Consider the following 15,302-nt stretch of genomic DNA (forward strand, 5'->3'; position numbering starts at 1 on the left):
CAGGTGGTTTAATTACTGGCCCTTGAAAATAGATCACCTCACCTATGTATGCTTAAAAGAAACCCAGAAAACATGACCTGCTTGGGGTACTTGAGGCCTGGAGTCGAGAACAACTGATGTAGAGTAAGAATTTTCAGAAAAATTGTACAATCAGAGAGGCAAAAGTAGCATGTCATGAAAGAATTAGCAACATAAATGTAAACACAAGGTAATATGTAAGAAAAAGAGTAGGGTACCCAATAGCGCTAAATGTGATTCTAAAGCAGCACCTGTAGAAGAACCTCCTGTTAGCCAAGGTTCAAAACAAACATCAAATACACAGATCTGAGGGCGCTAGATTAATGTTATTCTTCAAATACGAGATTACAGTGGTATACAATAAAATTCTCAAATATATTCAAGTAAAATGTATTCATAAAAAATGCAATAAAACTTCAAGAGCATCAGTAAAATTTCACAGAGATGTGTCTTCGGATTTATCCAGTTTTACATTCAGTGATTTTTGTGTTCCTTAGTTGACACAAATTCACAGAGCAACACAAATGCAGAACAATAAATAGACACAACGCGTTTCGTCCCTTATGGAACTTCCTCAGGGGTACAGAAATCAGATGCTCAAAAAAATGAAGTGGGAGTAACTTCATAAAACGTCTACATCTCTACTTTTACCAGTTGAAATAAGTATATAACCAGGTTATATCTGGTGTATTAGATCACGTGATGTGGCTCCATAACATAGAAGTCCATTTACAATAGGTTATATCTCAGCAATGGTCTTAATGTGACCAATGTTTAGTGAACAAATATCTATCACTGAACTGTTATGGATGATGGTCAACTTTCTGCGTATAGAGTAATATGCATACAAATGATGTGTTCCTCTAAAGAGTCCAATGGATAAACAAGGTGATTTGTGCCTGATCACTAAAAGCTTACAAACTAATAAAATGTATGAAGAATAAATGAAAATTAGTAAATACTCACAATTTCTTCTGGTGTACGCCTAGTTTGCAAAGAATGTTTGTCCTACAGGATTATAAAATTATGCATTTTTAAATAAAGACGCAAACATTTTTTAATAACGCACAATCCAAAAACCTATATTAAAAGGTGAAATTACCTTGTGAGCATGGCTGAATGTCTCCAATTTTCTCCCAGGTTTCATTGGATGATGCCTGTCTGGTTTAGCCGTAGTGGATTTAACAGACCAGGACTTCCTCTTCAACTAGAAAACACAAGTAAAACATTTTTTACACGTCCCTTTTAAATATTTTACCAGGTAGTAGGACAATGGCATGTTTAATACATAAAATAACAACTGTACTATTGCCAACCTCCATTAAAGTGAGTTAATTCAAAAGTCGCTGTCACGATCTAGGTAATTCCTTATCAGTATTTACCTTCCAAATGCCTCCTGAGACTGTCCCAGTGTTCCAAGCCTGGATTCCATCTGCACTGTCTGTGTGCAGCACGCTGCATCTCATTGTCTCAAATCTCTTTACTGTGATTCTGGCAGCTTCATGGTTAAAGCTCACATTCAAGTTACAAACAATCTTTCCCTCCAAAAGCTACCATTGGCGCAGCCATGTTTTCCTAATCACGTTACCTTTCAGCCTATCAGCTGCACTCTGCTCTCAGCCTGATTACACAGCAGCTGCACTCTGGTCTCTGGTTAATCAGCCAGCCAATCCCTGCTTCCCAGCAGGTATAAATATCCTGTTCCTGGGGTGGAAAGATGTCAGTGCTTCAATTGTCTTCAGTGATTCCAGTGTGCAGTTCTCCCATGGACTTTCTCTGCAGTACAGCCTGACTCCCTGGTGATTATACTCTGCAGTGTAACCCGACACTCCAGTGATTAACCCTCTACAGTCTACCCTGATTCACCTGTGCTTCTAAGTACAATAGTGCATTTCTATCTGCGAACCCCAGCTTCACTCAAAGCTTACCAATGATCCCAAAGTAACCATCGGTGTTCCGTCATCGATTCCAAGTCACCATCGGTGTTCCGTCATCGATCCTAAGTATTTCTCTGAACTGTGTTTCCTATTACCAGTACCAAGTCATCAGTATTCCTCTGAACTGTGTTTAATAAAACCTTTGAACTTTCCCTTGTTGTCGTGGTCACGCCTTCGGGCATTTGTTCTAAAGGTCCCCTGCATGTCCAAGAACCCTGTACTGCCTCCCAGGTACACATATACCTCAGCCCCTACAACTGAGGCTTCCCCCTGGTCGGCACCAGCCCTCAGTTGTGACAGTAAGCACTGACCTAATGGATCCGGCCGGAGACCAGGTCCAAGCGACCAGGCCGATGCAAGAACTTGCAGCCTGCCTTGAACGTCAGGAGACTGCACAGGGCCATGTGATCCGCTGTCTCCAGGACCTCTCCTCTCGGCTGGATGGAATACAAGTAACCCTCTGTGGTTCAGGGGCGTCCAGTGTGCCGACTGCAGTACCTTTGGTGGTATCCCCACCCACCATTCCCGTTTCTGCTCCTTGTCTCCATTTACCGACACCTGCCAAGTTTGATGGTTCCCCAAAAGCCTGTCGGGGTTTCCTAAATCAGTGTGAGATATATTTTGAGTTACAGCCTGGCAGTTTCCCAACTGACCGCACCAAGGTTGCTTACATCATCTCCCTCCTCAGTGGCTCCGCCCTCGATTGGGTATCACCTCTATGGGAGAAGTCTGATGCCCTGCTCTCTTCATATGCAGATTTCATGGCAACCTTCAGGCGCATCTTTGATGAACCAGGTCGTGTGACCTCTGCCTCCTCTGATATCCTCCGGCTACGTCAGGGGACACGAACAGTCGGTAAATATCTGGTACAGTACCAGATCCTAGCGTCCGAACTTTCCTGGAATGATGATGCTCTTTACTCAGCCCAAGGAGGGGCGTCTGTGTCTACAGCCCAAGGAGGGGCGTCTGTGTCTACAGCCCTAGGAGGGGTATCCAATGTTCAAGCTCTAGTAGGGGCATATGAGTCTTCTCAAAAAGGAGTTTCTGATCTGTCAACCCCAGGAGGGGTGCTGGAGAAAACAACCCTGAGAGAGGTGTCTGATTCATCAACCCCAGGAGGGGTCACCAAAGTTTCAGTCCCAAGGGAAGTATCCAGAGCCAAGTTCCCAGATGGAAATTTTTGTGCTACAGATGCAGTTATGAACTCCTGTTTGCCGTCTTCAGAGAGCACCACCCTGTTGGCATCCAGCATGGACCAGGTCCAGGATGGTCTAATTGAACACTCGGATACCACTCATTCCGGTTCTAACCGGATTCTGACTCCTTCAGTTCCAGCTGATTCAACTGTCTTTAGGCTCAATCCGGTTCCATCCGTCTGTCTGAAGATTCCTTCGGTTCCAGCCGATTCCGATATCTCTAGACCCAATCCGGTTCCATCCGTAGGTCCAAAGACTCCTTCAGTTCCAGCTGATTCAACCGTCAATCCGAAGACTCCTCCGGTCCCAGCCGGTTCAAGCTTTTCTGGACCCAATCCGGTCCCATCCGTCTGTCCGGATCAGCCTCCTTCGGTTCCAGCCGATTCCAATACCTTCGGATCTAATCCGGTCCTATCCGTCGGTCTAAAGTCTCCGCCGGTCTCAACCGGTTCAAGGTTGTCTGGACTTAATTTGGTCTCGTCCATAGATCCGGTACAGTCTCCTCTGGTCCCAGCCAGTTCAAGTTCATCAGGATTCAATCTAGATCCTTCCATTTGTTCAGTTAAAGAACTTATAAGAAGTGTCCTGGGGCCACTCCTAAAGGAGGGGGTGCTGTCACGATCTAGGTAATTCCTTATCAGTATTTACTTTCCAAATGCCTCCTGAGACTGTCCCAGTGTTCCAAGCCTGGATTCCATCTGCACTGTCTGTGTGCAGCACGCTGCATCTCATTGTCTCAAATCTCTTTACTGTGATTCTGGCAGCTTCATGGTTATAGCTCACATTCAAGTTACAAACAATCTTTCCGTCCAAAAGCTACCATGGGCGCAGCCATGTTTTCCTAATCACATGTTACCTTTCAGCCTATCAGCTGCACTCTGCTCTCAGCCTGATTACACAGCAGCTGCACTCTGGTCTCTGGTTAATCAGCCAGCCAATCCCTGCTTCCCAGCAGGTATAAATATCCTGTTCCTGGGGTGGAAAGATGTCAGTGCTTCAATTGTCTTCAGTGATTCCAGTGTGCAGTTCTCCCATGGACTTTCTCTGCAGTACAGCCTGACTCCCTGGTGATTATACTCTGCAGTGTAACCCGACACTCCAGTGATTAACCCTCTACAGTCTACCCTGATTCACCTGTGCTTCTAAGTACAATAGTGCATTTCTATCTGCGAACCCCAGCTTCACTCAAAGCTTACCAACGATCCCAAAGTAACCATCGGTGTTCCGTCATCGATTCCAAGTCACCATCGGTGTTCCATCATCGATCCCAAGTATTTCTCTAAACTGTGTTTCCTATTACCAGTACCAAGTCATCAGTATTCCTCTGAACTGTGTTTAATAAAACCTTTGAACTTTCCCTTGTTGTCGTGGTCACGCCTTCGGGCATTTGTTCTAGAGGTCCCCTGCATGTCCAAGAACCCTGTACTGCCTCCCAGGTACACATATACCTCAGCCCCTACAACTAAGGCTTCCCCCTGGTCAGCACCAGCCCTCAGTTGTGACAGTCGCTAAGCTCTGACGGGTAAGGTTGATTAGGTCGACAGTAAAAAAGTTGACTTGCACACGGTCGACATGAGAATGTTGATACAAGCAAAAGGTTGACATGAAAATGATCGACGCGTGAAAAAGGTCGAAATGAGTTTTTTAGGGTGGCAATTCTTAACTTTACTGTACTGTGTCCCCTTGCGGGGCTTCGGGAAAGGTGCCACACTCCCCTACCGCTGTGCTTGGCAAATGTTAGCGTGTCCAATTGTAGTCCACGTGGATGGTAAAGTATGAAAATGTTATAAAAATTTTACAAAATTGTGAAAAACTCATATCAACCATATGCTGTCAATTATTATCATGTCGACATTTTGACCATGTCGACCAATAGTGGTCGACCTACAGACTGTAACCGCTCTGATTTTTCTCTTTGTTTTGTGTGCAGGAAAGAAAATGTGAAAATATTCAATTTTTATGAAATCTCCAGGTAAGGGCACTTATTTGAGAGATAGGTTTTTTGTTTACACACATACATAATCCTTTGAGGGTCTTTCTGTCACACACCTACCTTACTTGCAGCCATTATCATCATCTCAAAAAAAAAAAAAAAAAAAAAAATTGTCTGACTGTCTTATGAGAAAGTAAAGTACTTTAACCTACAGCAGGGAGAGCAGTGGTGCAGTTAGAGATGGGAAGGAAGTGATGTAGTTTTCAGTATACAGATATAGGATAAGGTCATACCTGAAAGGACAAGAACAGAGATGCTTGAGATTGGTTGGAGCAGTCACTGTCAGATAATGCATAGACAGTTTAAGATTAATCATATTTGAAACCTAAAAGAATGGGATTACTGTGCCTTTAAATTCTGAAATCCTCTAATCTGATCGGTTCCTATGAATTCTCAACAGACCTCTACCTACTAAAATAAGGGCCTGTTTCAAACAAGCTGAGCATGTTATTGTCGCTCCCCTGTAATCTTTCCATTAGCATAGATGGAAAAAAAACCGAGGTCGGCAATCAACAACACTGCTGGTTGGATCAGAAAAGGAGTAATTAGAGGAGTGTAGTGCTGGACTGTTATACCATTTTGGGTGCTAGTAAGACCAGAACACTGCCACAATGAATGTAAATACTGTACATCAGTGTATTTTAATACATGATAGAGAATTCCACCCTAAACTGAACTATATGTTGTGGTGGCTTAAGTGTATAGCCACGGTGAATGGCAGAATACTGGGGAGATGCAGAGGATTACAGCACAATTTTAAAACATGGCATCCTATAATTTGCATCTTGAAACACGTTTGGTACAATTTGCAAATGGAACATTGCGGACACAGCTTCTATACTGTATTCAGTGGTGAATTCAAGTGAATTTAATATATACATTTGATCAAATATGCCTTGAACACTAAACTTAGGCTAGGTACACATATGGACGATGTGTATTCCAGCCAATGTATCAACATATTGCATGCCCGCACACACTGCGCGATTCAGTGTTCAATTTCACAATATAGCGGTACATCCCACATTCACCTGCATGCCATCGTTAGCGGGGCTGGCCCATCTGAAGTGGAGCACATCAGATGCCACGACCCCACTGATGATGCACGTGAACACACGACTGAGCATACGCACCTCGCGATATGGCCAATATTTTGCTCCAATTTGCGTCAGAGCGATATATATATATATATCTATATCTATATCGTCCAATATCTCATCTAACGTACCCAGCCTTAGTGGTGCAATAACAGTAAAGCAACAGTAAGAAACAAAACAAAAAGGAAATCAATTTTTATAATATAAATGTTTTGTTAAAATCATGTATATTATATAACATTCTTATAACCTGGAGAACATAAAACCCATTTAAAAATAGGTGTATTTTTTATATTTCAAACAGGGGATGTAATTTGATAATAAAGCAATATTGTTTTAACCATTATTACTTTAACAGAAAAAGATCATTACAGATACACAATAAGGGTTAAAGCCTCTGTATGACAGACATCGTAATTGAGAGCCACACATTACCATGTCTTTGCCGTCTGCTCCTTTTCATTCTAGAAAGTGAAAATCTGGGACTTCATGCCATATCAGAGGATTGTTAAAGGGGTTTGCCATGCCGAACAAAAAAAAAAAAAAATTACGTTGCATCAACTTAATCCCTTAAATACAAATAAAAAGCATCAGCCTGCAATCTGGTTGATTGACACTGAGAATGCACACTCTATTTATCTTCTCCTTTCCGTTGGCTACAATCACCCTTGCAGTGTTTGTTTTGATGTTACTGGTGAAATTCCCTATGTGAGGTGAGTAAATACAGCACATAGCTCCTCCTATCCAACCACAAAGGGACAGGGCTCTCATTATACAAGCAAAGCATTATGGGTTCAGGCTAGCATAAAAAAGCTAACACTGTTGTACATGTATTTCTGAGACAATATATTATGAAGCATTTCCCATGTGCAATGTTGACAGCAGCCTTAAATAGCTCTAACATATTGAGAGATGCATATGCAGCTGTTGATGCTTTTTAAGCAAAAGATCTTAAGGGAACATGCATAGAGAAAGACATAAATGCATGGATCATTACAGGGATTAAACATAAATGCTCCCAAAAGCAATTCTCACTTTTAGGTCACTAGACTAGTCTGTTTCAGTAAATCTATTCGTCTTGTATTTACACTCCAATTTTATCCTAGCTCTGTCTGATTTCAGTGTTCCAAATCTGAGTGTCTTTGCACGATCTCATCTATTGCAGCAGGGTAGCATCTAAGATGCCTTCGCCGGAAGGACCTAGTGTACGTCAGGCAGTGGGCGGTGCTGGGGGCGGAGTCGATAGAAGCGTCGCGCGCGCGTACGCGGGAACTTTGAATAGCAGTGCTGAGTGCAGTGCAGTCAGTGGCACAGGACAGAAGGGTCGGGACAGTGCGGCCGCGGTATGGAGGCTCCGGCGCTGGTGTATGTGAGCGGGATCCCAGGACAGGACAGGATCAGCACCTTGGTGCGGTCAGGCTGCTGGAGAGTGAGATGAATGTAATGACTGGCGGGTGGCAATCGGACCTATCCCAGGGTTATCTTATCGTGGCCGGGTGTTATGGATGGGAGCTGCTCGGTGTGCCCTGTGAGTGTGTTAAAGCCTCCCCAAATGCCTGAACTGAATGGGTTAATGACCCCCCCCCCCAATCATGCCTGCACTGCGTGTGTTAATGACCCCCCCCTCATGCCCTCACTGAGTGGGTTAATGGACCCCCTTCCCCCCTCACTGAGTGGGTTAATGGACCCCCTTCCCCCCTCACTGAGTGGGTTAATGGACCCCCTTCCCCCCTCACTGAGTGGGTTAATGGACCCCCTTCCCCCCTCATGCCGTCACTGAGTGGGTTAATGGACCCCTCCCCCCTCATGCCGTCACTGAGTGGGTTAATGGACCCCTCCCCCCTCATGCCGTCACTGAGTGGGTTAATGGACCCCTCCCCCCTCATGCCGTCACTGAGTGGGTTAATGGACCCACCCCCCCTCATGCCCTCACTGAGTGGGTTAATGGACCCACCCCCCCTCATGCCCTCACTGAGTGGGTTAATGGACCCCCCCCCCCTCATGCCCTCACTGAGTGGGTTAATGGACCCCCCGTCACGCTGTCACTGAGTGGGATAATGGACCCACCCCGCTCACGCCGTCACTGAGTGGGTTAATGGACCCCCCTCACGCCGTCACTGAGTGGGTTAATGGACCCCCTCATGCCCTCACTGAGTGGGTTAATGGACCCCCCCCCCCCTCATGCCGTCACTGAGTGGGTTAATGGACCCCCCCTCATGCCGTCACTGAGTGGGTTAATGGACCCCCCCCCTCATGCCGTCACTGAGTGGGTTAATGGACCCCCTTCCCCTCATGCCGTCACTGAGTGGGTTAATGGACCCCCTTCCCCTCATGCCGTCACTGAGTGGGTTAATGGACCCCCCCCCCCCTCATGCCGTCACTGAGTGGGATAATGGACCCCCCCTCATGCCGTCACTGAGTGGGTTAATGGACCCCCCCTCATGCCCTCACTGAGTGGGTTAATGGACACCCCCCCCCCCCCCCCCCCTCATGCCCTCACTGAGTGGGTTAATGGACCCCCCGTCACACTGTCACTGAGTGGGTTAATGGACCCCCCCCCCTCATGCTGTCACTGAGTGGGTTAATGGACCCCCCCCTCATGCTGTCACTGAGTGGGTTAATGGACCCCCCCTCATGCTGTCACTGAGTGGGTTAATGGACCCCCCCCTCATGCTGTCACTGAGTGGGTTAATGGACCCCCCCCTCATGCTGTCACTGAGTGGGTTAATGGACCCCCCCCCTCATGCTGTCACTGAGTGGGTTAATGGACCCCCCCCCCCCCTCATGCTGTCACTGGGTTAATGGACCCCCCTCATGCCCTCACTGAGTGGGTTAATGGACTCCCCCCCCCTCATGCCCTCACTGAGTGGATTAATGGACTCCCCCCCTCATGCCCTCACTGAGTGGGTTAATGGACCCCCCCCTCATGCTGTCACTGAGTGGGTTAATGGACCCCCCCCTCATGCTGTCACTGAGTGGGTTAATGGACCCCCCCCTCATGCTGTCACTGAGTGGGTTAATGGACCCCCCCTCATGCTGTCACTGAGTGGGTTAATGGACCCCCCCTCATGCTGTCACTGAGTGGGTTAATGGACCCCCCCTCATGCTGTCACTGAGTGGGTTAATGGACCCCCCCCTCATGCTGTCACTGAGTGGGTTAATGGACCCCCCCCTCATGCTGTCACTGAGTGGGTTAATGGACTCCCCCCCTCATGCCCTCACTGAGTGGGTTAATGGACTCCCCCCTCATGCCGTCACTGAGTGGGTTAATGGACCCCCCCCTCATGCTGTCACTGAGTGGGTTAATGGACCCCCCCCTCATGCTGTCACTGAGTGGGTTAATGGACCCCCCCCCCTCATGCTGTCACTGAGTGGGTTAATGGACCCCCCCCTCATGCTGTCACTGAGTGGGTTAATGGACCCCCCCCTCATGCTGTCACTGAGTGGGTTAATGGACCCCCCCCTCATGCTGTCACTGAGTGGGTTAATGGACCCCCCCCTCATGCTGTCACTGAGTGGGTTAATGGACCCCCCCCCTCATGCTGTCACTGAGTGGGTTAATGGACCCCCCCCTCATGCTGTCACTGAGTGGGTTAATGGACTCCCCCCCTCATGCCCTCACTGAGTGGGTTAATGGACCCCCCCCCTCATGCCCTCACTGAGTGGGTTAATGGACCCCCCCCTCATGCCGTCACTGAGTGGGTTAATGGACTCCTCCCCCCCCTCATGCCCTCACTGAGTGGGTTAATGGACCCCCCCCCCTCATGCCGTCACTGAGTGGGTTAATGGACTCCCCCCCCCCTCATGCTGTCACTGAGTGGGTTAATGGACCCCCCCCCTCATGCTGTCACTGAGTGGGTTAATGGACCCCCCCCCTCATGCTGTCACTGAGTGGGTTAATGGACCCCCCCCTCATGCTGTCACTGAGTGGGTTAATGGACCCCCCCCTCATGCTGTCACTGAGTGGGTTAATGGACCCCCCCCTCATGCTGTCACTGAGTGGGTTAATGGACCCCCCCCTCATGCTGTCACTGAGTGGGTTAATGGACCCCCCCCTCATGCTGTCACTGAGTGGGTTAATGGACCCCCCCCTCATGCTGTCACTGAGTGGGTTAATGGACCCCCCCCTCATGCTGTCACTGAGTGGGTTAATGGACCCCCCCCTCATGCTGTCACTGAGTGGGTTAATGGACCCCCCCCCCCTCATGCTGTCACTGGGTTAATGGACCCCCCTCATGCCCTCACTGAGTGGGTTAATGGACCCCCCTCATGCCCTCACTGAGTGGGTTAATGGACACCCCCCCCCCCCCCCCTCATGCCCTCACTGAGTGGGTTAATGGACCCCCCGTCACGCTGTCACTGAGTGGGATAATGGACCCACCCCGCTCACGCTGTCACTGAGTGGGTTAATGGACCCCCCCCTCACGCTGTCACTGAGTGGGTTAATGGACCCCCCCCCTCACGCTGTCACTGAGTGTGTTAATGGACCCCCCCCTCACGCTGTCACTGAGTGTGTTAATGGACCCCCCCCCTCATGCTGTCACTGAGTGGGTTAATGGACCCCCCCTCATGCCCTCACTGAGTGGGTTAATGGACCCCCCCCCCTCATGCCCTCACTGAGTGGGTTAATGGACCCCCCCCTCATGCAGTCACTGAGTGGGTTAATGGACTCCCCCCCCTCATGCCCTCACTGAGTGGGTTAATGGACCCCCCCCCCCCCCTCATGCCGTCACTGAGTGGGTTAATGGACCCCCCCCTCATGCCGTCACTGAGTGGGTTAATGGACCCCCCGTCATGCCGTCACTGAGTGGGTTAATGGACCCCCCGTCATGCCGTCACTGAGTGGGTTAATGGACCCCCCGTCATGCCGTCACTGAGTGGGTTAATGGACCCCCCGTCATGCCGTCACTGAGTGGGTTAATGGACCCCCCGTCATGCTGTCACTGAGTGGGTTAATGGACCCCCCTCACGCTGTCACTGAGTGGGTTAATGGACCCCCTCATGCCCTCACTGAGTGGGTTAATGGACCCCCCCCCCCTCATGCCGTCACTGAGTGGGTTAATGGACCCCCCCCCTCATGCCGTCACTGAGTGGGATAATGGACCCCCCCCCCCCCCTCATGCCGTCACTGAGTGGGATAATGGACCCCCCCCCCTCATGCCGTCACTGAGTGGGTTAATGGACCCCCCCCCCCTCATGCCTTCACTGAGTGGGTTAATGGACCCCCCTCATGCCCTCACTGAGTGGGTTAACGGACCCCCCCCCCCCCCCCTCATGCCCTCACTGAGTGGGTTAATGGACCCCCCCCCCCCCCTCATGCCCTCACTGAGTGGGTTAATGGACACCCCCCCCCCCCCATGCCCTCACTGAGTGGGTTAATGGACCCCCCTCATGCCCTTGTAAGGATGTGCCCTGTGGGCACATCAGCGCGGGGTGCGTGGCGGGTGTCCGGTGCAGGGATTACCCTTTTCCCTGCACCGGACCAGAGGCTGCGGAGGGGTTTGAATGTTGGCGCCCTCCGGGAGCCAATCGCGGCTCCCGGAGCGGCGGCCAATCAGGGGAAGACGCGGCGAGCCAATCGGCGCTCGCCGCGTCATAGGCCCCGCCCCCGGTGTCTGACGTCAGACGCCGGGCGGGTCCAGGAGGAGAGGCCCGCGCGCAGGAGCGCGAGGAGGAGGACGACGCGGAGGAAGAAGAAAGAAGACGGGCGGGAGCAGCGCGGACGGAGGTCGGAGCGCAGAAGATCCAGACGCCGCAAGGAGGAGGTCATCGGTCGGGAGAAGAGAAGATGTCCAGCGGCGGCTGGACGCGGAGGAGAGACGGCGGCGCCGCTGGCCAGGACGGGTCAGCGGCAGAAGAAAGAGCCAGAGACCCCGTGGATCAGGTGAGGCCTCAGTGAGGCTATCTCCCCCTCCCCTTTTCCTCCCTCGACCACCAGGGACGGGCATTAGGCCCGAGGACACAATTCAGGCGCTAGGCCTGGGCGCAGTTAGGAGTTTGGGCCCCCAATATTTGATGAGGTGGTTTGGGCATTAGGCCCAAGCCACCCCACCCATGCGGCATCAGTTAGGCGGGCACTAGGCCCGGGGGACAATCTAGGCACTAGGCCTGTGGCTAATAGAGGGCGTTAGGCCCTAGGGTATTTGTGGCCAAATCAGGGATACGATAAGGTGACCCTGGGCACAAGGCCCAGGTCACCCAACGGGCGGCAAGTAGGCGGGCGCTAGGCCCGTGGGCAAAGTCAGGCCTCCGGCCTGTGGGCAGTTAGGGGGCGCTAGGCCCAGCGAAGCAGTGTTTCCCTGAGGTGAGTAAAGGTGGTACTGGGCGCTAGGCTCAGGCCACCCTGAGAGTACGGTAGGTGGGTGAGCTGTGCGGTCCCCACTACTGGGTGTTCTGGGTCGGGTAGATAAAGGGACAGCACCGTTTTATGTTGTAACTCCGATAGTGTGATGTTACCGTGCAGGGCAAAGTGTATGTGTTGTGTAAGTTGTGCATAGTTGTGTTGCACCACACCCACAGAGCTAGTTTGAGGGCTCCGCTGTTGTAGATAGTATAGGATGTGACACTAGGTCAGAGTTAGGCCCTGCACGGCTGTTTCTCTTTACCTCCTTACAGGGACCTGTAAGTGGAGAAGATCGGAGTGCAAGACTTGTGACGGTGAGTAGCATCCGTGTACGTCTGTCCCTTGTTTGTCCCCGAGCGCCGGAGTTAGGATTGCTCACGGACGTGAGAATCCCTTTCATCACACTACGTGCGAAAGCGCGAGTGTGTGAAAGCTGGGTAGCTGAGGCTTTGTGCCGGTGATGACCATTCACCCAGCCGGTGAAGGTCGCAGCCACCCCTGGGGTATCCCCTGTTCCACCGGAAGCAGGGTCGATACCCCCTTTAATGTAAACCCTTCTCTCCTCAGCTAGGTCGACGGTCAGCTCCAAGAGGGAATCGCCGTGTCCGGATCCTACTGAAGAATTCCAGGTCCGTTGAAGGTTCCGGTACCTGAAGGTGAGAGAGAGCGGCGCCTAGTGAGTACCGCGTCTACACCTGCACGGCAGCAGGCACCACCACACGCACCCGCAGGCATTACCGCACCTCTCACACCCTCACTGAGTGGGTTAATGGACCCCCCCCCCCTCATGCCCTCACTGAGTGGGTTAATGGACCCCCCCTCATGCTGTCACTGAGTGGGTTAATGGACCCACCCCCCGTCATGCCGTCACTGAGTGGGTTAATGGACCCACCCCCCGTCATGCCGTCACTGAGTGGGATAATGGACCCACCCCCCTCATGCCGTCACTGAGTGGGATAATGGACCCACCCCCCTCATGCCGTCACTGAGTGGGTTAATGGACCCCCCTCATGCCGTCACTGAGTGGGTTAATGGACCCCCCCCCCCCTCATGCCGTCACTGAGTGGGTTAATGGACCCCCCCCCCCCCCTCATGCTGTCACTGAGTGGGTTAATGGACCCCCCCTCATGCTGTCACTGAGTGGGTTAATGGACCCCCCGTCATGCCGTCACTGAGTGGGATAATGGACCCACCCCCCTCATGCCGTCACTGAGTGGGATAATGGACCCACCCCCCTCATGCCGTCACTGAGTGGGTTAATGGACCCCCCTCATGCCGTCACTGAGTGGGTTAATGGACCCCCCCCTCATGCTGTCACTGAGTGGGTTAATGGACCCCCCCTCATGCCCTCACTGAGTGGGTTAATGGACCCCCCCCCCCCCCCCCCTCATGCTGTCACTGAGTGGGTTAATGGACCCCCCCTCATGCTGTCACTGAGTGGGTTAATGGACCCACCCCCCGTCATGCCGTCACTGAGTGGGATAATGGACCCACCCCCCTCATGCCGTCACTGAGTGGGATAATGGACCCACCCCCCTCATGCCGTCACTGAGTGGGTTAATGGACCCCCCTCATGCCGTCACTGAGTGGGTTAATGGACCCCCCTCATGCCCTCACTGAGTGGGTTAATGGACCCCCCCCCCCCCCTCATGCCGTCACTGAGTGGGTTAATGGACCCCCCCCCCCCCCCCTCATGCTGTCACTGAGTGGGTTAATGGACCCCCCGTCATGCCGTCACTGAGTGGGATAATGGACCCACCCCCCTCATGCCGTCACTGAGTGGGATAATGGACCCACCCCCCTCATGCCGTCACTGAGTGGGTTAATGGACCCCCCTCATGCCGTCACTGAGTGGGTTAATGGACCCCCCTCATGCCGTCACTGAGTGGGTTAATGGACCCCCCTCATGCCGTCACTGAGTGGGTTAATGGACCCCCCTCATGCCGTCACTGAGTGGGTTAATGGACCCCCCCCCCCCCCCCCCTCATGCCGTCACTGAGTGGGTTAATGGACCCCCCCCCCCTCATGCTGTCACTGAGTGGGATAATGGACCCCCCCCCCCTCATGCTGTCACTAACTGGGTTAATGGACCCCCCTCATGCCCTCACTGAGTGGGTTAATGGACCCCCCCCCCCCCCTCATGCCCTCACTAAGTGGGTTAATGGACCCCCTCATGCCGTCACTGAGTGGGATAATGGACCCCCCCCCCCCCCTCATGCCGTCACTGAGTGGGTTAATGGACCCCCCCCCCCCCCATATGCCGTCACTGAGTGGGATAATGGACCCCCCCCCCCCCCGTCATGCCGTCACTGAGTGGGATAATGGACCCACCCCCCTCATGCCGTCACTGAGTGGGATAATGGACCCACCCCCCTCATGCCGTCACTGAGTGGGTTAATGGACCCCCCTCATGCCGTCACTGAGTGGGTTAATGGACCCCCCTCATGCCCTCACTGAGTGGGTTAATGGACCCCCCCCCCCCCCCCTCATGCCGTCACTGAGTGGGTTAATGGACCCCCCCCCCCCCCTCATGCTGTCACTGAGTGGGTTAATGGACCCCCCCTCATGCTGTCACTGAGTGGGTTAATGGACCCCCCGTCATGCCGTCACTGAGTGGGATAATGGACCCACCCCCCTCATGCCGTCACTGAGTGGGATAATGGACCCACCCCCCTCATGCCGTCACTGAGTGGGTTAATGGACCCCCCTCATGCCGTC

The 15,302-nt window shown here is 51.9% G+C and overlaps 1 protein-coding gene across 13 annotated transcripts in view; it reads right to left on the reverse strand.

The window, feature by feature from the left end:
• Window positions 1-15,302, reverse strand: part of LOC135055371 (protein FAM217B-like) — a 180,755-nt gene that overhangs the window by 13,734 nt on the left and 151,719 nt on the right. For 3 of the 13 annotated variants that reach the window (XM_063959350.1, XM_063959349.1, XM_063959348.1), the window contains 3 exons: window positions 6,677-6,726; window positions 1,121-1,225; window positions 985-1,026 (listed from right to left, as the gene is read on the reverse strand). In XM_063959350.1, coding sequence (XP_063815420.1) covers window positions 985-1,026; window positions 1,121-1,225; window positions 6,677-6,679 — 150 coding nt within the window. In that variant the 5' untranslated portion in view covers window positions 6,680-6,726. The other 10 variants (XM_063959355.1, XM_063959354.1, XM_063959358.1 and 7 more) reach the window with 8 other exon arrangements.

This window comes from Pseudophryne corroboree, chromosome 3, assembly GCF_028390025.1.
Source record: "Pseudophryne corroboree isolate aPseCor3 chromosome 3, aPseCor3.hap2, whole genome shotgun sequence".
Classification (NCBI taxonomy): Eukaryota; Metazoa; Chordata; class Amphibia; order Anura; family Myobatrachidae; genus Pseudophryne; species Pseudophryne corroboree.